Raw genomic sequence first — 27,590 nt, forward strand, 5'->3', positions numbered from 1 at the left:
TCGTTGGATTGAGATCTACAAGGTTTCCACCATTGCTGGGTCTAACCCAATCCCTGATGTCTTCCATGAATGTTCTTTTCTCCAAAGAGAGAAAATTAACCTTCTCGTGTTCGGTCTCAAAGCTTACGAGGCAGGTGGGTTCTCTTTGAGGTTCTGCAAGAAGAAAATCAGGGATCCGGATGTGAATTACAAGAAATAAAACAAAACCTTGAAGTCTCTACGAGGTCTCTGAAGTCAAAGGAAACATTTCTTATTCTTGTGGAGGGAAATAACCAGTCATTTGGTTCCATTCTTCAAGGAGGTAAGCAAGTTGTGGTCGAACGCTCTCTTTGTTTTTGTAAATCGCTGCACACATAAAGGGAGACCACATCTAAAGCTTTGTTGTGTGAAAACTGGAACCCGGCTGTTTTCTCGAAGCCCGAAGAGCGTGACAGAACAGGGGAAGTGGAAAATTAGCGTAATATCAGCCTTAAAGCTCATTTCTACGGCTTTTTCAGAAGGAAACCTGAGCTAACCATAGTTTCTTTTTCACTAGCTTTGCTTCGTAATAATGAAGCTGTCTGTGAAAAGTGTTTTTTTGAGGGGGGATGGGGTTTTAGTTTGCCGTTTGTTTTTATTATTTGATTTTTACCTCAGGCCCTTCCAGACATTCAAATGACGAATCGTGAAAGTGTTTCCCAAAGTAAGAGTAGATCTGGTGGTTTCTTGGTAAGGTTTCACTTGATTGATTTTCAACTACCTTCCAACTCAAATCAGAGTTTGGCAAAATTAGCCCTATGGTTCAACCGCAGAAAAGCAAAAGGGAGTTTTTTAAAAAAATTATTAATTGTTGTTTGAAAGATGTAGCTGTGAAATAAATCATAGGAGGTCTTGTTAGTTAAATGGCATCATTCAAGGCTTGAGGCTGTGCCAACCATAATTATGAAATTCAGCAGTGTTTCTCAACCTTGGCTACTTCACGCCGTGTTGATTTCTACTCCCAGAATTCCCCAGCCAGCTATGAATTCTGGGAGTGGAAATCCACACAATTTAAACTTGCTGAGGTTGAGAAACACTTAATTTAAGGATTTATGTTCTCTTTCCCTGTAATCCAAGGTCATTGCCTCCTTTCTTTCTTCCTAGATTCAATTCACAAAGTGTTGAGGAAGACTCGTCACCTATTGTACCCCAAAATTGCTTTTTCCTCCCAAAAAAGAATAATTTTGTTTTGAGTTTTTGTTTCACATGTATAGAATTTTGAGGAGAGTGGTGTGGTGGCCTAGAGGTGGAGTTCTCGCCCCACAATCAGGAGGCTGAGTTTGATCCTCGGTAGAGGCAGATATTTCTCTCTCTGGGCACAATGAGTATATATATCTGCTGAATATAACTCAGCATTGGTGACAGGAAAGGCATCCGGCCAGTAAACACTGAGCTCCATTCTCTACCCCGCAAGGGATTATGGCGTCATTAAAAGAAGATGATGATATGGAATTGTGAGGACCCATCAAAGAGATTTCTGGCTTTCGTAGAAGAACTGAGGAGCCAAAGCTGAAGGAACATCTCAACTTAGTCTGTTCTCAGTAGAGGAACTATCACATTTAGAAGCATCTGAAAGCTCATCTGAGGGAAATAACTGTTATTCATTCCTGATTATCTTTCTGACCTACTTCCTTCTGGTTATTTTCTATTCAGGGGATCAAAAAGTAAAGATGGTATCTACCATCAAGCAGGCACAATTAAACTCTATATACCAGTGTTTTCCAACTGTAAGATGTGTGAACTTCAACTTTCAGATTTCTATAAAGCATCTGTTCTTTGAGAATAATCTTGCTGCAATTATTTAAAAAAAAAAGCCAATTCCATGACTTTTGTCTAGTTGCTAGAATTTCAACAGAAAAAAAAAGAATGCAATAAAATAATCCAGAGGAGAGCAGAATTAAAGATTTCTTCATGGAGCTTCAATAAGATTCCTTCATGTTCCTTGAGAGACATAAAACAGCCGGCACTTCTTGTGATGGCAACACAATAAAACTAGAATATTCTGTCCCCCTGTCTCCTGGGAGTGTCTGCAAAAATTGTCTTAAGGCCTGCAGCTCACTGGATCCAAATTGCAACTGAATTGGGTTAATCATGCTGAGGGATCCCATATTATTTACAAAAAACAGTTTGTAAAAGTTGCATTCAACCACAACTTGTTTACACCGCGGAGAATGGACCTATATGACTATTTTTTCCCCTCACAAGTGTGAGCAAATATTTCCTTTGCCTTCAGACACATCAGAGAAGCTACAGAATTCTGTTTTTCCTCTCAGCTTGTATTCAGACCACTGGCCAACCTTGACAATCAACCTTATTTAACCATCGTATTTAATAACCACAATCACATCCTGTCAGTAAAATCAACCCTGACCAAGAATGAGTGAGAACTTGTTGCTTCTTTTGGTTCTCAAGCTTGACTTTTAGTAGATGCAGTTCTCTAACTACCTGTTGTTTTTTTTTCTATCCCTATAATTTATTTCTTGGAAATAAATCTCCTTTCTGTTATAGTTTTGAAGCCCGTACTTGCACAATTCAGATTTTTTTTTTTTTATCTCAGGAAGACTCGTGGACATACTGTACCCCAAAATGCTTTGCCTTCCAAAAGAAGAATATTTTTTTTGAGTATTTGTTCTGCAGGACAGTTATGTGATTTTGAGGGCTATCAAAAAGATTTCTGGCACTTGTAGGGCGTGGCCATTCAATTTTGCTCTTCGGTTTTGAAGAGTGAAATTGAAAGAACATCTCAACGTAGTCCATTCTCAGTAGAGGAACCAACATAATTAGAAGCAGTTGTAAAAACCCAGGAGAAGAGAAGAGTTCAGTGGTGGGTTCCTCCCGGTTCAGCCCGGTTCGGCTGAGCCAGTAGCGGTGACGATATGACATCACCGAACTGCTTCTCTTTGTTCGGGAGCTGGGCCCTCCCCCCCGTGTTATTCTTACCTTTTATTTGGCCCCGCCCCCAATCTATTCACTGCGTCCTGAGTCCCAGCTGATCGGCTAGAAGGAAAAAAACTGTTTAAACTCTTGCCGCGGGGCTTCAAAGGGCCGCCCTACAGCTGATCAGTGTTAAAAGGCAGTGTGGTGGTAGACCAGTGCACTCGAAAAAGAAATGGGTAGACTGGTGCCTCCAAAAACAAATGGAGAAGTATATTTATCCATGCAGTCTTGAAGGCCATGTCCCTTGATCCACTGCTTCTGTCTTTATAGGAAGGGTGGGCTGCTGGGGGTTCACAGGAGTTCGGGAGAACCTCTAAGATTCTGTGCAGTTCGGAGAACCCCCAAATCCCACTCCTGGCTGGCCCTGCTCATCTCGCCCCTCCCAGGAGTCCCCACGCGGCCCATTTTGGATGCAGGTAAGTGCAGGGCACGCGCGGAGGCTCGGGGAGGGCAAAAAACGGGCCTACTGGAAGTTCGGGAAGGCTGGAAACGGGGCCATTTCTGGCCTCCAGAGGGCCTCCGGAGCCTGGGGAGGCCATTTTCGCCCTCCCGGAGGCTCAAAGAAAGCCTCCAGTGTCCAGGAAGGACATAAACACCCCCCCACACACACACCGGCTGTGGTGCAGGAGGCTGACTAGGCCGTGCCCACCATGCAATTGGGCAGAGAACCTCTTGTTAAAATTTTTGAAGCCCATCCCTGCTTTATAGGAATGGAGAACAGCAGAGTCACCTCTTTCTCATAGATGTAAACAGGATGTTGGGAAAGGAAGGGAAAGAGAAAGGAAGGAAGGAAGGAAGGAAGGAAAAGAAAGAAATAGGGAGGGAGGGAGGGAAAGAAGGAAGGAAGGGAGGGAGGGAGGGAGAGAGAGAGAAAGAAAATGATTTTTTTCAAGAGAACAAAAACTAACACAGAATAACAGAATAAAAAGAACACGGAGAAAAAACAAAAGTAAAGACAGAAATAGAAATAAGCTTTCAATTTCCTTTGCAGCAAATACAAGTACAAATACACAAAGTTTTTACTCAATGAGTACAAAAAAGGTCACTTTTTCTACGATCTGTTTTTTTTTTCTAATCCTCGAAACCGTGGTCATAAATGCATTTTTTAATAAACGTCGATCTTGTAATTTCTCTAATCAAGGAAGTTGGCTTGACCATCCATTCCATAATTTTTGCCTAATTGCTAGAATTTCAAGGGAAAAGAAGAAGAAGAAGGAGAAAATAATCCAGAGAAGAGTGGATTTGGAGAATCTCTCCTGCAGCTTCAACAACATTCCTCTCTGTCTCTGATCGAAATAAAACAGCTGGCACTTTTTGTGAAGACAACACAATAAAATTTGAATTTGATGCCCGTAAGGTCTGGCAAAAATCTGCAAAAAAAAGAGCTGCATCGGCTGTCTAAACTCTGGAGATAAATGCATCCAAATGGCATCAAGCTACCCGAAAATAAGACATCCCCTGATAATAAGCCCAATCGGGCTTTTGAGCGCATGCGCTAAAATAAGCTTCCTCCCGAAAATAAGCCCTCCCCGAAAATATTTAAACGCAGAGCTGGAAATCAGGTAAGATGGCAAGGGGAACCCCATCTTGCTCCATGTGCCCCAAAATAATAAGACCTCCCCGAAAATAAGGCCAAACGCTTATTTCGAAAAAATATAAGACAGGGGTCTTATTTTCGGGGAAACACGGTAAGTAGCTTGAATTGAGCTAATCGTGCTGAAACATCCTATGCCAGCCAACCAACAAGTCATTGGAAATCCTACTTAACCGCAACCACATCCTGCTGATAAAAGCTTACCGCAAGTAAGACTGAATGGGAACGTAATAGCTTCTTTTGGTTCTCAAACTTGACTTCTGGTAGGACACCTTGGTGATATTTCTTTGGTGGCTTCACAGAAGTGAGTAGCGGTTCTCAATCTAACCAATATCCTTGGTCTTCCCAACGAATACAACCAGAGCCAACCAGGCTTAATTCAGATATTGACTACTACTACTACTACTACTACTACTACTACTACTACTACTACTTCTCCTCCTCCTCCTCCCTCTCCCTCTCCCTCTCCTTTCCCTCCTTCCCCTCCTTCCCCTCCTCCTCCTCCTCCTCCTCCTCCTCCTCCTCCTCCTCCTCCTCCTCCTCCTCCTCCTCCTCCTCCTCCTCCTCCTCTTTGATTCCTAGCAACTACCTAGGCATATTCCTGCAGTTTTCTTGACATGAATTTTGGGTTTTCCATTGCTTTCTTCCAGGGGCTGAGAGAGAGTGGCTGGCCCAAGGTCACCCGCTTGGTTTTGCACTTAATGTAGGACTCAAACTCACAGGCTCCCAGTTTCTAGCTTGACACCTTAACCACTAAACTGAAATCGATACTCTTATTTTATTTTATTTTTTCTTACACCAATCTCTTTTATAGGATCATTTTAATGAGGATGGAGCAAATTAATCTTAGTTGCGCTTGGCTGGATTAAATGTATATTTGTACTTTGGAACAATTGCATTTCTCTAAAAACTGGCCAAGTCCTAAATGCCTTTTGCAAAAATGATGACAGAAGAAAAGTTGCCTATCGAAGTCCTGTATCGTTGCCTTTTGATGCAATCAACGTGCTGTATGTTTCCTTGCTGTTTGCGGAAAGAGAAGGTCGCTGTACAACACCGTCCTTTCTTCCTCTGGTGGGAGATGGTCCTCCATCACTGGCCCAGGTGAAGATAGACTGGAGGAGATCTGACAGACGCTGTAGATGACCTCTGATTCCTGGGGAAAAGAAAGAAAAACAGAGGGTGTCACTCACAGATTAAATGTGCCTGTGGGGGTCCTTGGTGCTCTCTGAGCTTGGCGGTTTTCTTGCAGGCGTTTCATGACCCAACTAGGCAACATCATCAGTGCTAGAAATGCAAAGCCCACTCCCTTCTAGCATTGATGATATTACCTAGTTGGGTCATGAAATGTCTGCAAGAAAACCACCAAGCTCAGAGAGCACCAAGTACCCCACTGTTGTGACCCCGATTCCCGAGCCTGTCCTAACAGAGGAAGAGGACTCCGAAGGTGATGGGGAGGAACTGACAAGGCCTCCCTCTCCAGGACCCTCCTTTCTGGCAATGCTTCAGGTTCCATCCGAAGGCCAGGAGGAACAGCCTGGGATGTGCCAGGAGGAAGGCATATCGGAGCACCAATTGATAGGGAGCGAGGATGATGAATCCTGGCTTGATCCCAAGCAGCGTCGGAGGGAGAAGTGTGCGCAGGAACAGAAGAGGCATGGGAGGGCCAGAGATTGAGCTGAGTCATGGAGCCGCGCCCCACCAGGAATAAAAGTGGGTGGGATTGCTCTTCAGGCTTTGTGACGGACAAAGTTAAACCCTGAAAGTCACATCGTGATCTCTGAAATTCGGCTTGGATATATTTTGGACTGAACATCGACTGAACTCTTGTCTCGTGGATAATTTGTTGCTCCTGGAACGGACTGAAGATAAGTCCTCTTCTGCTTTATGGGAGTGAAAACGGTCTTGGCAGGCATTCAGCAGTTTGCTGCCAAAACCTTGGTCTGCCAAGAATTCTAATCTGTTTACCTAATAAAATATTGGCAGGCGTGCTTGGTATTACGTTTGCCTGTGTGAGGAAGGGGGACAGAACACCCACAGTTCTCCTCCTCCTCCTCCTCCTCCTCCTCCTCCTCCTCCTCCTCCTCCTCCTCCTCCTTTTCACAAACCCCATTCCCTTCTAGCACTGATGATGTTACCTACTTGGGTAATGAAACATCTGCAAGAAAAGAGCCAAGCTCAGAGAGACCCTGAGCTACAAATATTCTCCTCTATTTAATGTTGTCCTGTCCCGGGAACTCGTTGAGAGCAAAGTATTTTCCCATAATTTTAAAGCATCCTTAAAAAGAAATGAATTTGACTTTTTCTGGTACAGCCTCAAGGCTTATTTAAATAAAGATTCAGAGATACTAAATTTTGTAAATCTCTTGACTGAAGCCAAGGAAATCAAGAAACCTAGAAGACCAGCTCATACAGTTCAAAACCTTTTCTACGAATACCCCAGGAGCTAAGCTAGTAATAGCCCTTAGATTTATATACCGCTTCACAGTGTTTAACAGCACTCTCTGAGCTGTTTACAGAGTCAGCGTATTGCCCCCAACAATCTGGGTCTTCATTTTACCGACCTCGGAAGGACGGAAGGCTAAGTCAACCTTGAGCCGGTCAGGATCGAACTCCTGGCAGTGGGCAGAGTCAGCCTGCAATACTGCATTCTAACCACGGCACCACTATGGCTCATTTTTTTAAAAATGCAGAAAAGTCTTCAATAACAGACTCTAGCTAAATTTGAAGATCAGTGTTAACATTATAGTGCCGTAATGGCGAACCTGTGACACAGGTGGCACATGTAGCCATATCAGTGGGCATGTGAGCTCAGCTCGCCAGCTAATTTTCGGGCCTTCTGGGTCCACCAAAAGTAGGGAAACAGGCTGTTTCCTGCCTCCGGGGGCCGGGGGGGAGGCCCGTTTTTAACTCTCACCTGACTCCAGAGCCTCTGTTCTGTCCCCGTCTCACACACGCACACAAACAGTCAGCCAAGAGTTAATAAAACCAGCAGTCAAGAATTCCTTTGAGATAACAGAATTGGCAGCAACCCAGTAGCTGCCTGCCAAAGACTTTACCCACAAAGGGATCAAAATAAGTCCACAAAGCCAAAGAATTGTCAAGTCCAGTCCATAATAAATCCAAGGAGGGCATATAACAAAGTTCCAGAAATGCAGTATGACTTGCTAGCTTTTCAGTTTTGTCCGCCACAAGGCCTGAATGGCCACCACACCCCCTTTTATCCCCTGTGGGGTGTGGTCCACTGACTCAGCTTAATCTCTGGCATGTCTCTTTCTCTGCTGCGCGCACTTATCTTTCCAACGCTGTCGGGGATCCAGCCAAGACTCATCTCCGTCGCTGTCTGACTGCAGCTGCTCTGAAGTGCCTGGCTCCTAGCCTATCTCTTGGCCTTTGGAGGACACCTGAGACATTGCCAGAGAGGAGGGTCCTGGAGAGGGAGGCCTTGCCAACTCCTCTCCTTCACTTTCGAAGTCTTCTCCCTCTGATAAGACAGGCTCAGGGGTCAGAGTCACAACAGTGTCTCTAGGAGTCTGGAGAGGGTGAAAATAGCCTTCCCCACCCACCCAGAGGTCCTCCGGAGGCTGAAAATGGCCTGTTTGCCAACTTCCGGTCCCACCAGAAGTTGGCAAATGGGCCATTACTGGCATCTGGACGACCTCCGGGAGTGGTGGTGAGGAAGGCTGTTTTTGCCCTCCCCAGATTCCTAGAGAGGCCCTGGAGGCTGGGGACAGCAAAAAACGGGCCTTCCAGTCCCACCAGAAGTTGGCAAATGGACCGTTCTTGACCTCTGGAGGACCTCTGGGGGATGGGGAAGGCTGTTTTTGCCCTCCCCAGACTCCTAGAAAGTCTCTGGAGCCAGGTGAGAGAGAGAAACTGGCCTACCGGGCCATCACGTGCCAAGAGTGCGGGGAGCAGGGGAGGTCGCGCGCGCATGCACGGGGCACATAAAATTATGCATGTGGGCACGTGCGCGAACCCCCGCCCTCCCCTTCCTGGCACGCAATGGCAAAAAGGTTAGCCATCACTGTTATAGTGTCTACTAACATGGTATGGCCTTGATTGAGGCATTAGAAGGATTGTTCCCATCATTCTTATTTTTGCCCAAGCAACGCAGGGGTGAAATACTCGGAAGTCTGCTACCGATTCGCTTCACTAGCAGTTTGCTTTGCGTGTGCATGTGCGGCGCGCGTCAAATGCGTGCTTCACACGCTTGTGCACTGCAGATGATACTACGCAGCACTGAAAAAGGATTAAAAAGCCTTTTCTGAGTCTGCAAAGGTAAGCTGAACCGCGAGGGGGGGAACAACTGTGCCGTGCGATTTAGACTCAATAGAAAGCAGGATTTCCTGCTTTCTCGCGAATCTAAATCGCACGCCACAGCTGATCGTCGCACAGCTGATTGTTGGAAATACCGGTTCGTCTAAACTGGTAGCATTTTTTTCTACCAGTTCAGGAGAACCGGTCCGAACCGGTAGCATTTCACTCCTGAAGCAACAGTTCAGTGACTGCAGACGATACCATCAGCCACTCGAAGAAATTCCATGAACCTGGTTGAACTTTCCAGGTCTTCCCAGCGTGGACTGAATTAAAGCATTTATGAATTTCATAAGTGGTACCTTGACTGGTGCTTTGGCTGCTTGACGGCACCTCATTCCCTGGTCCTTTTCTTCTTCTTTGTGTTCCTTGGCTTCCAGCCCTTCCCAGGATGGCAATTAGCAAGACAGCAATAGAAAGGGAAAGTAAAAAAGGAAGAGGAAGAGGAAGGGGTGAGGCTTCATCCCATATTTCCTGCCCCATCATCGCAAACCCAGCACCCCAAAAGATCTCTCAGTCGAGGTCTCCAACCACAAGAAGCCACCTCTGACTCCAGATAAGATGGCTACATATTTTCCAAAGCATCAGAGGGCAGGACGAGAAACAACGTATGGAAACTAATCAAGGAGAGAAGCAACCTGGAATTAAGGAGAAACTTCCTGACAGTGAGGACAATTAACCAGTGGAACAGCTTGCCACCAGAAGTTGTGGACGCTCCAACACTGGAGGTTTTTAAGAAGAGACTGGACAGCCATTTGTCTGGAATAAGGTCTCCTGGTGAAGCAGGGGGCTTGACTAGAAGATCTCCAAGATCCCTTCCAGCTCTATTCTGATTGACATCAATCTATTTTATAAAGTCATATTAATTGGGGGGGGCGTGAGTGAGTGGAGGAAGGAATGTTAGACACGCATTTGTCCCAGCAAAATACAGGTGGTTCTTGATTTAACAACCATTCGTTTAGTGACGTTGAAGTTACAACCGCACTGAAAAAAGCGACTTATGACCATTTTTCACACTTATCACCATTGCAGCATCCCCGTAGTCAAAATTCGGACGCTTGGCAACTGACTCACATTTATGACGGTTGCAGCGTCCCGAGGTCAGGTGATCCGCTTTTGTGGACTTCTGACAAACAAAGTCAGTGGGGGGAGCCGGATTCACTTAACGACCGGATGACTAACTTAACAACTACAGTGATTCACTTAACAACTGTGGCAAAGAAGGTCATCAAATGGGGCAGAACTCACTTAACCAACTGTCTCGCTTAGCAACTGAAATTCTAGCCTCCATTGTGGTCGTAAGTCGAGAACTGCCTGTAGTCTTAGTCCCTGATGCCTGGATTATTTCACTTACTGTTCTTCTTCTTCTTCCAGTAATAAAAGGCCAATGGAACCGGCAGGATTATCAAAAGAATCGCTATCCAGGAATAACGCCCCACAAGATCAGAATCTTTGGTCCAAGCTAGCTCAACAAATGAAGAAAAAGGATGAGTTAGTATTTCTTGGCAGAACATCGTAGCCTGCTCTGTTCTTCAAGATTTAGATCCTTTAGAATTTTGGCCAAGGTTTAGTTTCGGCAATTTTTTTTGAATATAACATAGAATTAGTTAATTAGCAAAAAAATTGGGAAAGAAGCTACAAATTGACGATGGCAACTACGTATAAAGAAATTTTGTATAAAATGTTTCATAGGTGGCATTTACCACCGGCGAGATTATCAAAAATGTTTAAAAACGTATCCATCAAATGTTGGGAATGGAATCAAATATCAGGCACCTACTATCACATGTGGTGGACGTGCCCAAAAGCAAAAAAAAAATTGGACGAAAATGCGGTTTCTAAACGGTTAGAAAGAATGTTAAGACAGCATATTTATATGTAAGCCAGAACTATTTCTGGTAGGCATAATACCCCAAAAAATATGATAAATGGAATGTATATTTGATATTACATGTCTTGACAGCAGCAAAACCTGTATTTGCACAAAACTGGAATAAGAAGAAAACACCAACAAAAGAAGACATAATTTTAAAAAAATACTAGACTGTGCAGAAATGGACGGATTAACACTGAAGATAAAAGAAAAGGAAGACACAGAATATTTTCAAACTTGGGATCTGTTTTAAGAGAGGTAGAAATTAGGATTTTAAAAAGTATTACTATGTAAGCAACTGACTCAGACAGTATGCTGTTCAACAAGCAGTTATTGTATGTAAAGAAAATATATATAAATAAATAGGGAAAAGGAAGATTTAGATCCTATTAAATCGGCAGTTGAAATAGACACTATCTCAGTGATGGCTAACCATTTTGCCATCGCATGCCAGGAGGGGGGTGGGTGGGGGAGGTGCGCGCGCATGCATGCCCACACCCATAATTCTATGCGCCCCGCCCTGCGTATGCACACACAACCCCCTCCCCCCCGCTCCTGGCACGCGATGACCCGGTAGGCCCGTTTTTCTTTCTCATCTGGCTCCAGATCCTCTCTCTGCATCTGGGGAGGGCAAAAACAGCCTTCCCCACCCCCTTAGAGGCCCTCTGGAGGCCTGAAATGGCCCATTTCCTGACTTCTGGTGGGACAGGAAGTGATGTGTTTTGCTGTACCCAGCCTCCAGAGCCTCTCTAGGAGTCTCTGGAGGCTGGGAACAGCAAAAAAAGTCACTTCCTGTCCCACCAAGAGTTGGGAAATGGGCCGTTTCAGACCTCCAGAGGGCCTCTGAGGGGACCGGGAAGGCTGTTATCGCCCACCCCAGATGCAGAGAGAGGATCTGGAGCCAGGTTAGAAAGAAAAACGGGCCTTCCCCACCCTCCCAGGCCCTCTGGAGGCAGGAAACACCCTGTTTCCCTACTTCTGGTGGGCCCAGAAGGCCCAAAAATCAGCTGGCCGGCGTGCACATACGTGCCAGAGCTGAGCTGGCATGCCCACTGATATGGCTACATGTGCCACCAGTGGGCATGCCAGCTCATGCCATCACGGCACTATCTTGTGTCAAGTTCACGTCTGGATTTTTCTTGAACTTCTCAGTGGAGTTTACCTAGAAATCGAATCCCATGGAATCTCGCTGCCCTTTTTCCAAGATCATACTTTGTCCTACCTAATCTAACCTTGATAGTGGGATTTACTGGTGGTCTCACATCCAAGAATTAAACACATCCAACCTTCCCCCAACCGGCTCACCTGGGACGTTCAGGCCCTGGCTCCAAGAAGACATAATCCATCGGTTGTTTCTCTTTTCTTCATAATTGCAAGCAAATTCCATACTGTGGTTGAATGAGGCACGTAGGATTCTCAGAGAGCCACTTTGAAGAAGATATGCAGGTTCGCTGGGACTCTTCGGAAGACACTCCTGGCTAGAGGTGATCTCCGTGCCATCCTTGTAGAAATGGAACTTCTTCTCGGTGACGCTTCCTTCAGCCAAGCAAAGGAGGAACAGGCAGTCTCCTCCCTTCTCTTTCTGGGACAAAGGATCCAATTTTAGCAGTGGGGGAGGAGGGATCCCTGCAGGAAAGATTCACAGGGATCAGGGGATCACCAAGGAACATCATGAGTGATGAAACAATGAAGAGTTCCTGCATCCTTCCTCTTTTAACCAGAAGCCAATTCATAAACCCAGTCTGTGTAAAGAGAATTTGGTTTATGAAAATGGCGTCAGGCTGTCCAATTTATGCTAAGTAGTCTGAGAAGTTTCTTTTTTTGGATCAGAGGAGAAAATTTGGGTAGGGTTAGGCTTGGAGTCAAAATAAAAACAAAAATGCAGCTGTTTTTTAGAAGGGATGAACGAGTCCTGGATCATTGGATTCTTGATGGATATCAGATTCTTTGTCTGCTAGAAATACCACAATACCCAGCTTTATATATACATTGTTATATACTGTTTTGGTAAGAACACATTGGGAATATTGCATCCAATTTTGGTCACCACAGTACAAAAAAGAGGTTGAGATTCTGGGAAGAGTGCAGAGAAGAGCAACAAAGATGACTGGGGTACTGGAGACTAAAACATATGAAGAAGGGTTGCAGGAATTGGGTATGTCTAGTTTACGGAAGAGAAGGATTGGGGTGACGTGATAGCCGAGCCTTCCAATATTTGAGGGACCGCCACCAAGAAGAAGGGGTCAACCCAGGGGTGAAATCCAGCAGGTTCTGACAGGTTCTGGAGAACCGGTAGCAGAAATTTTGAGTAGTTCAGAGAACCGGCAAATACCACCTCTGGCTGGTCCTAGAGTGGGGTGGGAATGGAGATTTTGCAATATCCTTCCCCCAGGAGGGGGGAGGGAATGGGGATTTTGCCGTATCCTTCCCCGTATCCTTCACCAAGCCACACCATGCCCACCAAGCCACGCCCACAGAACCAGTAGTAAAAAAAAATAAATTTCACCAGTGGGTCAATCTATTCTCCAAAGCATCTGAAGGCAGGACAAGAAGCTGAGGTGGCACCATGGTTAGAGTGCAGTACTGCAGCTCCTTCAGCTGACTGCTAGTTCAGCAGATCGGCGGATCAAATCTCACCGGCTCAAGGTTGACTCAGCCTTCCATCCTTCCGAGGTGGGTAAAATGAGGACCCAGATTGTTGGGGGCAATCTGCTATTTAGTATACTGTCGATTGTTGTAAGCCGCCCAGAGTCCTCGGAGAGTGGGCGGCATAGAAATATGACTAATAAAAGAAGAAGAAGAAGAAGAAGAAGAAGAAGAAGAAGAAGAAGAAGAAGAAGAAGAAGAAGAAGAAGAAGAAGAAGAAGAAGAAGAAGAAGAAGAAGAAGAAGAAGAAGAAGAAGAAGAAGAAGAAGAAACCGATGGAAACTAATCGAGGAGAGAAGCAATCTAGAACTGACAAATTTTCTGATAGTCAGAACAATTCACCAGTGGAACTGCCTGCCTCCAGAAGTTGTGGGTGCTCCATCTCTGGAGATTTTTAAGAAGAGACTATGCAGTCACTTGTTTGAAATGGTGTAAGAGGGAGTTGGAGTAGAAGACCTCTAAGGTCCCTTCCATCTCTGTTATTCTGTTATTCTTTTTACTCTGTTTCTGTTGGGATTGGTTAGTGATGTATTAGTGATGTATTAGTGATGTTAGTTCACAGTGTATTTTCAGTCTTTAAAAACTGAGAATTCTAGCAATAAGGAACTCTCTTACCGACAACCAAGAACTCTCTGGAATTACTTTGTGGAGAATAGGACCGTTTTGCTCCTGTTCCAGTGAGGGATTTTGACCAACAGCTGCAAATAAGCTTCCGGGTTTCATTCAGATGTGCGGTGCTGATATTCCAAGTATTTATCTGATGAGTTTTTTCCAGGATGGAAGAACCGGACTCATTTTTACAATGGAAAATGAAAACCTGTGACCGATATATGTCTGGAACTGAACATTTCAAGGTCATCCATTCTCCTTGGACAAAAATGCTGTGTGGAGGAAACAAGGACAGTCTTGAAGTTGCCGGAGACGAATCTGTCCGTGAATCTGCGAAGGAGATAGAAATCATTTAGGTCTCCTTTTTTCACCCTCTCCGGGAATCAATTTTCCACATTTTAATTCAAACTAGTTGACGTCTTCTTAGAAATACAATCCTTGACTTGCAACCGTTCGTTCTGTGATCATTCGAAGTTGCAACAGCACTGAAAAAAAATGATTTATGACCATTTTTCATATTTGCAACCGTTGTAGTTTCCCCACGGTCAATTGATCAAAATTCAGACTCTTGGCAACTGACTCCTATTTATGACGGTTGCAGTCAGAGGTGGGATTCACTTACCTCCCCTGCTGGTTTGCAAATGTGAGCTTTGCTCACACGTACCACCTCTGCGCATGAGCAGTGCTCAGACATTAAATCCGGGCAGGTGGGTAGAGCGTCCCATAATCACCACTACCGGTTCGCCCGAACCGGACAAAACCAGCAGAATCCCACCTCTGGTTGCAGTCTCCTGTAATCCCCATTTGCGTCCTTCCAACAAACGAAGTCAATGGGGAAGCCAGATTCACTTAACCTCTGCGTTATCATCTTAACAACTGCAGTGATTCACTTAACAACGGTGGCAAGAAAGGTCGTCAAATCAGGCAAAACTCACAGAACAAGTGTCTCACTTAGCCACAGAATTTTTAGCCTCTATTGTGATTGTAAATCGAGGACTACCTGTAGCTGTTTTTCAGATTTGAGGGAAACACGTACCCAAAGACCAGTATTTTGGGGGGAAATATCATGTAATAGAAGATTTGAGGGGTCCTTGGTGCTCTCTGAGCTTGGCTGTTTTCTTGCAGGTGTTTCATTACTCAATGAAAGGGGATAAGGTTCCCCTTATGGATTTATATTTTGGCTTTGGGTATTGCAATATTTTGTGTCGGACATTACTCAAAGATCCAATTAAACTGATTTATTGCTAAAAGCCCATGCATAAGAATCTTCTCAACGAAAAGCCAGCACTCGGTAAGAGTTAGATAAGGGTCAACAGCACTCAAGGGAGGTTGGACTTAGTTTGCTTGCGGCTACGTAGGGATTCTAGGCCGATAGCCCTTTTAACTCCCCCTCCACTTTCTGCCATTTTTCCTCCTCCTGCATTTCGACCTCTCTCTCCTTCACAGGCAACAACCATCCCTATCTAGCATTGCGTAGCTGCGGAGAAAGTCTGCACAAGCATCCATCTTACCTGCTCCCAGGTTCATCCACAAAAGAACTGAAAGAGAAAAGAAACAAAAGTGGCTTAAACAGAATACAAAAAAATCTCTTCAGAGCTCTGTGCAAAACTGGTAGTTTCTGTTTCCGTAACGGGGCTCCCCAGAGCATGAAAGAAAGAAGCAGGGTGGAAAAAATTTCAAAATGGAAGACTGAAGGGGAAGATATTATACAGCGAGATCTTGAAAACAGGAGTAAAAGCCAGTAGATTTTGAGGGGGAAAAAAAAATTGGTTTTACATTTCATAGAAATGGGAGACTTTTTAAAAGAAACCCTGCGATAAAAATATCTTCATACATTAAATTCATGTAAATTGAAGTAATCGCTTTGAGAGACAACCACCTTTGATTCCTTATGCAATTACATAAAAAGAAAGTCCATTTCCCCCAGTAATTTGTTATTTGTCTAAATTTGTCCGAAAAGGTTTAGGGTCTCCTACTTCGAGCAGTGGGTGGACAATACTATTCACTGCAAGAGATAGGATGATGGCTTTCTTGAGGGGTCCTTGGTGCTCTCTGAGCTTGGTTGTTTTCGTTATCCAAATTAGGTAATAATTTGGATAATCAGTGCTAGAGGTTTCCTCAAACCCCACTCCCCTCCACCACTGATGATGTTCCCTAGTTGGGTCATGAAATGTCTGCAAGGAAACGACCAAGCTCAGCGAGCACCAAGGACCCCTCATTTCAATCCTGAGCTACAAATATTCTCCTTTGTAGACAGAATTCAGCTTCATCTAAAGGAAACCAGGCCACCAAAAAAACCACAATGGCTCGGACACCATCACAGCATAGAACAACTCAAAGAAACAGAGCAAGATCGAAAGACGTGGAGAGAGCTGGCACATAAAATCACGAAAAGTCGGACACGACTGAATGGATCACCTCAACAATGCCATCATCGTAACAGAAAGCTACAGAAGGTTATCATCAAGGTAACTTTGCTTGCTTGCAGAAGAGCTGCATCTAACCATACTTTCCTGTGTGACATTTTGTGACTTCTACCTAGGAGGAGATTGATCCAAGCAAGAACTCCAAAGGGAGACGGAAGTGGTGAATTTTTGAGAAGCATCTAGAAGAAGGATGTGAGTTTCAAGTGATCGTGGGCACAGGAAAGAAGAAGAATTAGATTTAGATGGGGGTGAGGAGGAGGAAGAAGGAGGCCCCAAACCTGTCATCCAAGGGATGGTCCCCATCTTCACTTCAGGATTCCTGGGAAGCCGGTCTTGGCGTCCGTCACTCTCGTCTTCCTTCCCCAGAGAGACGAAGAGCTGCAGCTTCTCTTGAGTCAGTCCTTCAACTCAACGGGCCAAAGGAGGAACTGCGTCATCTCCACCGAGGACATCACACCCACGCCCATCAGTTCAAGACGCAGCTCGGCTCCCCGGCCTTCTTCACCACACCAAAGCCTTTCTCTCTGCTGCAGCTCAGTGTGCCCATCTCCCTAACCTCTCTTGTACCCAGAGAGAATGAAAAATAAAATTAAACAAAAATAGCCATCCGGTGAGGTGGGAGGTGTGAAAGCCAAGAAGCCATGTTGTTCTTTACTTTTGCAAGGCCTAAACCCCTCCCTGGGGGCCTGACCTCATCAGTAGATGTCTCTGATTTTTTTGAACTCCTCTTCTATTTATATGACTATGAGTGAAGCCTATTGACGTGCGTGTGTTGCCTTTCTCACAATGATCAGAACTTTGGGGAAATCAGCTGGGCTTGGAGATATTGTCGTAGAAAAATCTCTTTTTGCCGAGCAATAAATCTCTGTCTGAGCTGCCTCTGCCTTCTCACCTCAGCCATTTTCTGTGGCAAAGTCTTTATATTGCGTTTCTGTTCATCAAATGGTCTTCATGAACCGCATCTTTTCCTTCCCTTCAACTCCTCTTCCATCGCGGACTCATCAACAACCCAAAGTGAACTCACAAACTTAGAAACGGAGGATTTTCCACAGTGCATCTCTATGTTGGCTTTTATTTTGCTTTTTTGTCAGGCATTAAACTTCCCTGAAGAGCCCAAGGCAGAAGAGGGACCTCCATGCTGTTAAGTAGTGGGTGGAGTGAAGAGGCAGAGACCAATGTGTGACTTCAGCTCTTTATTGTCACAAAGAAACCCAGCAAAATCTGTCTGGCAGCTAGCCCTTTTATAGGAAACTGCCAGAAGGCTCAACCAATCAGTTTAAACTAATTTCCCGCCTGAACGGTGGACCTGAGTGAAGCCTTCACTTCTTCAGCTTCACTCTATGTTTACTGAGTATTCAACTTATGCGACATTGAACCATCAAAACAAAACAAAACAAAACAAAATCCAAAGGAAAAAAAATAGGGTTTGTAGACCTAACAATCCAGTTCTGTCCCCGTCTCACACATGCACACCAACAGACAGCCGGGGGTTAAATAAACTGGCAGACAACCAGTTCTTCCGATAAGAAGCTTGGCAGCAACCCAGTAGCTGCTTGCCAAGAACTTTACTCATAAAACAAAATACACACAATCAAGAATTGTCCAGTTCGTAAAATAAATCCAAGGCCGATAATGTTGTTTCCAAAGATGCAATGTGACTTGAGAGTAGTTAGTTTTGTCCGTCACAGAGTCTGAATGGCCACCTCACCCCCTTTTATACCCTGTGGGGTGTGGTCCAGTGACTCAGCTTAATCTCTGGCACACCTTTTCTTCTGTTGCGCGCGCTTATCTCTGTGACGCTGCCGGGGATCCAGCCAAGACTCATTTCCCTCATCACTGTCCACCTGTGGCTGCGTGGATGTGCTTGGCCCCGGCCCTATCTCTTGCCCTTCGGCGGACACCAAAGGCATTGTCAGAGAGGAGGGTCCTGGAGAGGGAGGCCTTGCCAACTCCTCTCCTTCACTCTCGGAGTCCTCTCCTGCCCATGACACAGGCTCCGGTAACGGAGCCACAACACAATCCCTCTCAGAAAGTGTGAATATGAGATGGGATTGTTAGCTAGGAGACCCAGCTCGTATTCAAAGGAAAACATCCAAAAGGACCTTGTCCCATATTTTGCCCATAATCAAACAAATATGGACAGAAACAGCCCAACTAGGAAAGAATCCTAGATCTTCTCTTCACCCTGAGATGGTCAGATGAGAAACCTCAAAAGGATGAAGGATCTCCTATAAGATGTCAGATTCTACAGATGTTTCAATGTGGAATAAAGGATTAGGCCTCATTGGAGAAGCAAAGAAGTATTGGACAAAAACAAAGATATGGTTGGAAAAGATGATAAAACAATGTATTGAGTTTAAACCAGAAGTATTTTTGTTGGGGATCTTGCCTGAAACTTATAACAAAGAAAATATATATTTAATTATTCATCTATTAACAGCAGCTAGAATTGTATTTGCACAATATTGGAAAAGTGAAGAGATTCCTACTGAAGAGAAGGTGATTAGGAAAATATTAGAATGTGCAGAAGTGAATAGACTAACACTAGCAATTAAGGAGAAAGAACAAACTGATTATTGTATGATATGGGAAGCATTTTACCAATGGTTAGAGAATTAAAAAAGGAAATTGGAAATAAAGGAAGAAGACAATAAGATTAGAAAACACATTAAGATAGAGATAAGAATAAAATGGCAATTGATAACAGACGTATGATGAGAATAACCATGTTTAATGTTATTATTGTATTTGTATTTTTATTAGAAGATACGTCATGAAGGAAATGAAGAGTTACGCAAGGTATAATTGTTCAATGTTTACAATTTGTGGAAGGATGTTGCACAGAAATATTTGTGCCCAGATGACACACTGCTTTAGAAGAGATGAAATGTTTGTATTTTTTAAAATGGGAAATATATTTTAAAAACTTTATAAAAAAACCAAACTACATCCAAACTCCCACCCTAAACAACGATCTTTCTCCAGTATATTACAGTCCACTTCTCACTGCCCTTATTTGATGCATCAGGTTTGCCTCTCTCTCTCTCTCTCTCTCTCTCTCTCTCTCTCTCTCTCTCTCTCTCTCTCTCTCTCTCTCTCTCTCTCTCTCTCTCTCTCTCTCTCTCTCTTCAAACCAAGGTCTCTTTCTTTGCCCTCTATTAGCGATTTTCAAGGTGAAACATGATCAAAGATGGAACTGAAAAACTTCAACAGTCAAAATCCAGACAAACCAATCAATCAAGATCCATTGGACCATATAGAAAGATTAGATTTCCTCTATATATTACAATACCAATTCAGAAGAAGACAACACCAAAATGTACATTATGAAGAAAAGATGTTGTAATGGAAATATTCCCAGCAGGCTCAAATCTACACCAAGATAGAAGGGAGATGCATAGAATAATTTATGTCCAGAATTTTGCCTTCTTTGATGTGTTTTCTCTTCCGCCGTAAACTGAAACTCAGCTGCACCTCATCATCTCTTCAAGGGTGACGTCCAGGTTTAGGCCTAATAAGGAACTGGAGCAAGAGAGACACAATTTGCCGCAATCATGGATGACTTTGCTGCCTCCTTTTGGGTTGAAACACAATGTCACTGTACAATATTCCCTCTTCTTCCCGTTGCGTAAGATGGTTCTTCCTTGTTGGTCCAGGAGAAGACGGTGTGAAGGAGCCCTGGATGCAGCTGTAGGTGACCTCAGAGTCCTGGGGAAAGTGAGGGAATGGAGAAGACATTGTCCAAACATTCAATCTGCCTTCAACTCAGGAACCTCTTGAGAACAAGGGATGGCTCCATCGTTTTGCAACATTTTTAGAAATCAGTACGTTTGACTGGTCTGCTGCAGCCTAGAAAGATTGCCAGATGATCGAGGAAAAGAAGACAGATTGACCTTCAACATCAGACCTGATCCAACCAAATTTCCTGTCTCAGATCCCTGAGGGTGTTGAGATGCTCCTAAGAAGAAACTCCCAGGAACCTTCGCTAAAACTTTGCCTCCAACACTTGATTAGAGGAATGTTTATTAGCTACTAAGATACTCAAATATATCTTTCATTTTGTAGGTTTGGACAGTGGTGGGATTCAAATAATTTAACAACCGGTTCTCTGACCTAATGATTTCTTCCAACAACCAATTCACCAAACTGCTCAGAAAGTTAACAAACGGTTCTCCCGAAATGGTGCAAACTGGCTGAATCCCACCACTGGGTCTGGGTGAGCTTTAAGGCCAATAGAAATATCTTGGGCAACACATGGTTTGTTAAATTGAAGGCAAAAAAGAGAATTACCCATCCCCATTTTTGAAAGAAATATCTAGGGGTGCTTCACTGCCTAAATTCTTTGGTTGGAACCAAATAAGCAAAGAAACAAAGATGTTCACAGAGATCAAGACAAGTGGATCTTCGGAAACTAAATTCTGCTTGAATTGAAGGGTTAGAGTTCAGCTGTCGACTAACATTACACCTATACATTTCAGGCACTCTGAAGCCCAACTGCATCACACTTGTCTCTATACAACTACAGTTGGATGACTCCAGAGGACATCAAACGTCATTAGATGGGATTCCATGACCCTAGTTTCACTGGGTAAACAGAACTGCCATGTAGACACTGATCAAAGACACCCATGAATCCCACCAGCTACCTTGACAGGTGAAGATGTAGCTGCTGTTGTTGCTGGAGGTTCCATCATTCCAAGAACATCTCCTTCCTCTTTCTTTTCCACAAGCCGAAACTGCTCGTGGGATGGAGATGCTTCCAAGACAGGAATAAAAGTAAAAAGAAGGGTGAATCATTCCACCATCCTCAAATATTGTCTGCCCATCCCTCTCAAATCCAGTTCTGTCTCCCCTTTGCTCCCTCCCCAACGAATCTCTCAGTCAACATCTCCAACCACATCAGGAGCCCTCTAGGCCTCCAGGAAAGGGAATCCTTGAACCCAAAGCCTTCACTTACTGCTCTTCTTCTTCTTCCAGCAATAAAAGGCAAATGGAACCAGCAGGATTAGAAAAAGAATCGCCATCCAGGAATATCTCCATATAGGATCTGAACTTTGGGTGCAAACTGGTTTGAGTGACAAACAAGAAAGATGATTTAGTATTTCTGGACAGAACATTTTTACTCTGCCTGTTCTTGATGGTTTAGATTCTATTCAATCTACAAATGAAACAGATCCTTTTTTTTTTTTATCAAGCTAAGTTCTGGATTTTTCATGGACATCTCTGTGGAGCTAGTTAACAATCCCACAAAAGCCATTTGCCTTTCTCCAGGACTTTCTTTACCCTTCCTAGTTTAGCCTTTCATGGTTTAACCAAATCCAAATCTCCTCCTACCTCTCTCAACTGTGATGTTTGTGCCCTGACTCAAAGGAGAGGTGACCCATCGGTCGCTTCTCTTCTCTTCATAACTGCAAGCAAATTCCCTACTGTGGCTGAACGAGGCATGAGGGATTCTCAGAGAGGCCCTTTGAAGAGGATTTGTGGGTTCACTGGAGGGTTCCAGAAGGCCTTCTTCACTGGAGGTGATCTCCACCCCATCCTTGTAGAAATGGAACTTCTTCTCTGGGTTGTCTCCTTCCGTTGAGCAGAGGAAGAGCAAGGGGTCCCCTTCCTTCACTCTCCGGGACAACGGATCCACTTTCAGGCTTGGGGAAGGGAGGCCATCTGCACAAAATGTTTACAAGGGAGATATATTAGTGTCTCCTTTGAAGCAGAGGAGTTTCCTCAAATCATCCAGAGCACCTCCTTGAATCGAAGGTACCATTTCTATGAGGCAAAACAGTGATATCTGAGATAATGAAGGTTGAAATGGAAAATAAGGAGGGGGAATAAATTTGACTGTAGCTTTAGTGTGAAAATAACACACAAGAGAGACTAGACCAAGAAATCATGGCCTCTTATCTTCCCATCAACTGAATCGTCCAATTGAAGAAAAGCAAATTTCTGTAATATGCAGTACGGTACACATTACTGCATTACTACACAAGTATTTCTTGGCGGAGCATTTTTACCCTGCCTGTTCTTGAAGGTCTAAATTCTATTAAATCTATAAATGAAACAGACCCCTCCCTCCCCCCCTTTTTTAAATCAAGCTCAGTACTGGATTTTTCATGGACGTCTCTGTGGGGTTTATTGAAGAACCCCAGAGAAGCCATTTGCCTTTCTCCAAGTCTGGCTTCTGGTGGTAGGATTTCCTGATGGTCTCACATCCAAGAATTCATTCCATCCATCCTTCCCCCAACTGTCTCACCTGGGACCTTCACCCCCTGGCTCCAAGAAGACGGGATCCAGCGTCCATTTATATTTTCCTCATAACTGCAAGCAAACTCCCCACTGTGGTTGAAGGTGGCATGCAGGGAGCCATTTTGAAGAGGATCTGAAGGTTCACTAGAATTTTTCAGAGGACTTTCTTCGCTGGAGGTGATCTCCACCCCATCCTTGTAGAAATGGAACTTCTTCTCTGGGTTGTCTCCTTCCGTTGAGCAGAGGAAGACCAAGGGGACACCTTCCTTCACCCTCTGGGACAACGGAGCCACCTTCAGCACTGGGGAAGGTGGGACATCTGCAAGACAGGTTCACAAAGAAGATACTGTAAATTATTGTCTCCTTTGAAGCAGATAAATTTCCTGCAATCATCCATCTTATTTCTTGGAAACTAGGAAACCATCTTAATGAGGCAATGTAATGACAGGGTTTTTTTTTAATGGAATTTAAAATGGAAAACAAGAAAAGCACCCTGTTATTAAGACCAGCTGCCTGCAATTACTGCAGGTTCGAATCTCGCCAGGCTCAAGGTTGACTCAGCCTTCCATCCTTTCTAAGGTAGGTAAATTGTTGTGGGGGCAATAAGCTGACTTTGTATATTTGTATAATTTGTATATAATTTGTATATTTTGTATAAATATACAGAAGGATGAAGGCTATTGCTTAGCGCATTGTAAGCCGCCCTGAGTCTCCGGAGAAGGGCGGCATATAAATCAAATTAAAAAAAAAGAGAGAGAGAGAATGATTTTTACTTTAGGTTGGAATGAAAATACTTCCAAAAAACTCCCTTCCCCTTTTCATGCAGGAGAGACTGGGCTGAACAATCATTACCTCTATCTACCCTGAACGGATGTTTTTCAGTATTCAAATCTTCAAATTAAAAGAAAAGCAAATATCTCTAATAGTGAGCCGAGAAGTATTTAGGCAAGTACACGAGTGGCCAAAATTGTGGAAACGTTTTGGGAAAAGTGTATTTTCTAAAACTAGCTAATAACACCATTTTTGGGGGGGGTGTAGTGCCATAAAATAATATATCAATGGAAAGATAATTTAATCAAGAATGTAATGCGATACCTTTGATGAAGGATCTGCTATTAGAATAGCAGTTACAGTATAAAGAAGAAAAGGGAAACACGTAGGAAAAACGAGATATACAAAAATGACCACCATGTCAGTTAATGCTTAGTTGGGTAACCTTTAGCATGAATTATGGCTTTACAACGTCTTCCCATGGAGTGAACCCAAAAGTGAAGTTCTGCAGCTGTTGTGAAACCAAGATTGAATGATGGCTTCTATTAACTGGGTTTTATTGCTAAGTCACTTCTAACTAACCAGTTTCTTGAGCCGAACTCCATAGATTTTTCAATTGGATGAAGGTCTGGGCTATTATATATATATTTGTCTATGTAAGTTTTCATGGGTATATATGTGTGTACAGTTAATATTTCGGGTTTCTTCCCGTGTAATTGTGAACATATCCCTAAAAGGGTAGAAGCGACGTTTCGACAGAATCTCATCTGCCATCATCTGCCACATAAGCCTGATGATGGCAGATGAGATTCTGTCGAAATGTCGCTTCTACCCTTTTAGGGATATGTTCACAATTACACGGGAAGAAACCTGAAATATTAACTGTACACACACACACACACACACACACACACCACACACACACACACACACACACACACACACATATGTTTTCTGAGGTTTTCGCGGGTGTTTGTATGTAGGCCTTTGGTTATTCAGGTTTTCTCCCACGTAAAACTGGAGGTTTCTTGGCAACGTTTCGACGAAGTCTCATTCGTCATCTTCAGGCTGGTGTCTTCAGCTTCGTGCTTCTAGGATCAATGTGTGTGATCGCAGCTGTTTCTTCCTTTTAACTGCCAGTGGGGGTGTGAACTGATTGGGTGGGAGCTTGGCTGTTTTCTGATTGGGTGGAGGTGTGTTCTGATTAGTTGGGGGTTTGGCTGTGCTCTGATTGGATGGGGGGTTGGCTGTGCTCTGATTGGATGGGTGTGTGTTCTGTTTAGGTGGGGGCTTGGTTGTGCTCAGGTTAGTCTGAGTAGCAGGGGGATTTGAGCTGGTAAGCTGTGTTGCTGTTGTTTGGCTTCGTGTTCGTGGCAGTGCTACCTCTTCATGGTGGGTGTCAGTCTGCTTCATGTATGGATTGGAGGGGTTTAAAGGGACTAATGATGCAGCTGTGGTTTGGCTTCTGGTCCGCGGTCGTGCCTCATCCTCAGTGTGGGTTTGAGTCTGCTTTCTGCATGGATGTGTGGTGGTTACATCCTGTGTGGCTCTGGTGAGTGTGGGTCTGGTGTCATTCTTTGTGTTAGGGACTCGTTTGTCAATAAGGGCGGGTTTCCAAATGAAGAAAAAAACTAAAAAGTATCTTATGAAGAGAAGACATTATAATTGATATCTTCCCAGCAGGGTCAAGTCTATACTGAGATAGAACTGAGATTCTGTTAAAATATTAAAATTTCGCAGCTGGAGCCATGAAGGTTTCTGCAGAGAGCCAAAACACACATTTATAGTTGATTGATCGGAGAGGGATGGCTCCAGCGTGAGGCAATCTGTAATGTGATTGGTTCCTGGGGTGTTCCCTTTTTTCCAGCCTTTTTCTTCTGTGAGCTCTGGAATTTACCTCACGATGCTCCTGTTTAGCCTGACTATTTATTTATTTAGTTATTTATTCATTCATTCATTCATTCATTCATTCATTCATTCATTCGTTGATTCATTCATTTATTTTGCTGTATGTATTCAGGGAGTCCTCAAAGTTTGACCACAATTGAGCCCAAAATTTTCTGTTGCTAAGTGCGACTTTTGTTAAGGGAATATTGCCCCGTTTTGCTAACTTTCCTGCCACATTTGTTAAGTGAATGGCTTCAGTTGTTCATTTAGTGGCAGGGTTATTAAGTGAATCTGGCTTCCCCATCGACTTTGCTTGTCAAAAGGTCCCAAAAGGGGATCACGTGACCCCGGGACACTGCAACCGTCATAATTATGAGTCAGTTGCCAAGCGCCCGAATTGTGATCGTATGACCATGGGAATGCCGCAATGGTCATAAGTGTGGGAAACGGTCATAAGTCACTTTTTTCAGTGGCGTTGTAATTTCAAACGGTCACTAAACAACCTGATGTAAGACAAGTACTACCCGTAGTTGTAAAATGTATTTATTGATATAAAAATACAAGTTTGTGTCAGCGTCTCTGACTCCATTTGGATACCGGTTGCGCAATTCCCTGACAGACTCATAGAATAAGATTATGCTCACGATTTTCCCCTATTTGACGGGTTTTCTCTTCTGCCATTAACTGAAATTGAGCTGCATCAGCATTTCTTCAAGGGTGACGCCCATGTCTAGGCCTAATAATGGACTGGACCGAGACACACACATTTTCCTGCAATCAGGGATGATTTTTCTGCCTCCTTTTGGGTGAAAACACAATGTCACTGTACAATATCCCCTCTTCTTTCTGTTGTGTAAGACGACTCGTCCTTGTTGGTCCAGGAAGAGATGGCGTGAAGGAGCCCTGGATGCAGCTGTTGGTGACCTCAGAATCCTGAGGAAAGTGAGGGAATGAGAAGACATTGTTCAATCTGCCAGCAGATGAGGAAGCCATTGAGAACATGGGATTTCTCCATCATTTTACAGCTTTTTAGAAATAAATAAGCTTAACACATTTCCTATGGCCTAGAAAGATGGCCAGCCCATCAAGGAAAAGAAGGACTGATTTTTGGCATCTGATCTGACCCAATCTAGTTTCCTATCTCAAATTACCGACGGTTTTCAGATGCTCCTGAGAAACCCACAGGGACAATCCCCTAAAACTTTGCCTCCAACACTTGATCAGAGGAATTTTTAATGATTTCTTAGATTTTTGAAATATGTATATTTCTGTTTGTATGGGCTTCAAATCCAACACAGGATTTGGTAGACCAAAAGCCGTAAAGAGAATTATTCTACTTCTCCATTTTTTTAAAAAAAAGATATAGTAGTTCAAAAACTCCTAGATTCTTTGGTTTAAAAAAAAGCAAGTCAAGACACTTAGAGAATATATTCAAAGGGATCAAAGCAACTGAACTCATGGAAGTTCTACTTGAATTTAAGGGTTAGAATTCAGCTATCTACTAACACAGGGGTCAGCAACCTGCGGCTCTGGAGCCGCATGTGGCTCTTTCACCCCTCTGCTGCGGCTTCCTGTCACTCAAAATATGCGTCACAACCGCCAATGTGCGTCACCCGATTTATTGAGCTTTTCAACCCTCAGTAGGCCAACCATGGATAAATCAACCATGGATAAATCAAAGAAAAGAACAGTTTCAGAAGAAAACAGAAGGTTTAATTCAACTACATATGCTAGTTTTGTGGCCGCTCAAGAAATAGTCAGGCACGGGAAGGGTTTTGTGGCTCCCGGTGTTTTCTTTTCTGTGGGATACGGGTCCAAATGGCTCTTTGAGTGTTTAAGGTTGCAGACCTCTGGACTAACCTTACACCAGTATGGTTTAGACAATCTAAAGCCCATCTATTTCATCACAATGACATTTGGGTGATTCCAGAGGACACCATCACTAGAGAAGATTCCATGAACATGATTCACTCTTCGGGGGAAAACAGACTTTCTCTGCACCCGCTAAACAAAGTCTCCCATGAACCCCACCAGCTAACTTGAGTGTGATGGCGCAATGGTTAGAATGCGGTACTGCAGTCTGACTCTGCCCATTGCCAGGAGTTTGATCCTGACCGGCTCAAGATTGACTCAGTCTTCCATCCTTCCGAGGTCAGTAAAATGAGGAGCCAGATTGTTGGGGTCGCTTAGAGGGGGCTGTAAAAGCATTGTGGATATATAAGTATATACGTCTAAATGCTATTGCGACCTTGACAGGTGAGGTTGTAGCTGC

General features: G+C 43.9%; 2 protein-coding genes across 2 annotated transcripts in view; both read right to left on the reverse strand.

Annotated features, from left to right (window-relative positions):
• KIF4A (kinesin family member 4A) overlaps nt 1–27,590 on the reverse strand; it is a 133,752-nt gene that overhangs the window by 92,313 nt on the left and 13,849 nt on the right. The gene's annotated exons all lie outside the window — the stretch shown is intronic.
• On the reverse strand, nt 5,326–21,108 carry LOC148113597 (uncharacterized). Its single transcript, XM_087891809.1, has 8 exons — nt 21,064–21,108; nt 20,017–20,125; nt 16,696–16,824; nt 15,503–15,529; nt 12,042–12,362; nt 10,218–10,325; nt 9,166–9,245; nt 5,326–5,702 (listed from the first exon to the last, which is right to left on the reverse strand). Exons 1-8 carry the CDS (start codon nt 21,106–21,108, stop codon nt 5,547–5,549), a joined length of 975 nt encoding a protein of 324 aa, XP_087747935.1. The 3' UTR covers nt 5,326–5,546.

This window comes from Pantherophis guttatus, chromosome 4 (genome assembly GCF_059756535.1).
Source record: "Pantherophis guttatus breed Tessera chromosome 4, ASM5975653v1, whole genome shotgun sequence".
Classification (NCBI taxonomy): Eukaryota; Metazoa; Chordata; class Lepidosauria; order Squamata; family Colubridae; genus Pantherophis; species Pantherophis guttatus.

Bases quoted from the DNA above. Each gene is read 5' to 3' on its own strand.
- LOC148113597 (XM_087891809.1), bottom strand. From the start codon at position 21,108: ATGGAACCTCCAGCAACAACAGCAGCTACATCTTCACCTGTCAAG. The intron at 20,126-21,063 runs GTAGCTGGTGGG...CACTTTCCCCAG, and splicing joins CTACATCTTCACCTGTCAAG to GACTCTGAGGTCACCTACAG. The intron at 9,246-10,217 runs GTAAGTGAAATA...CATCCTGGGAAG, and splicing joins CTGGAAGAAGAAGAAGAACA to GGCTGGAAGCCAAGGAACAC.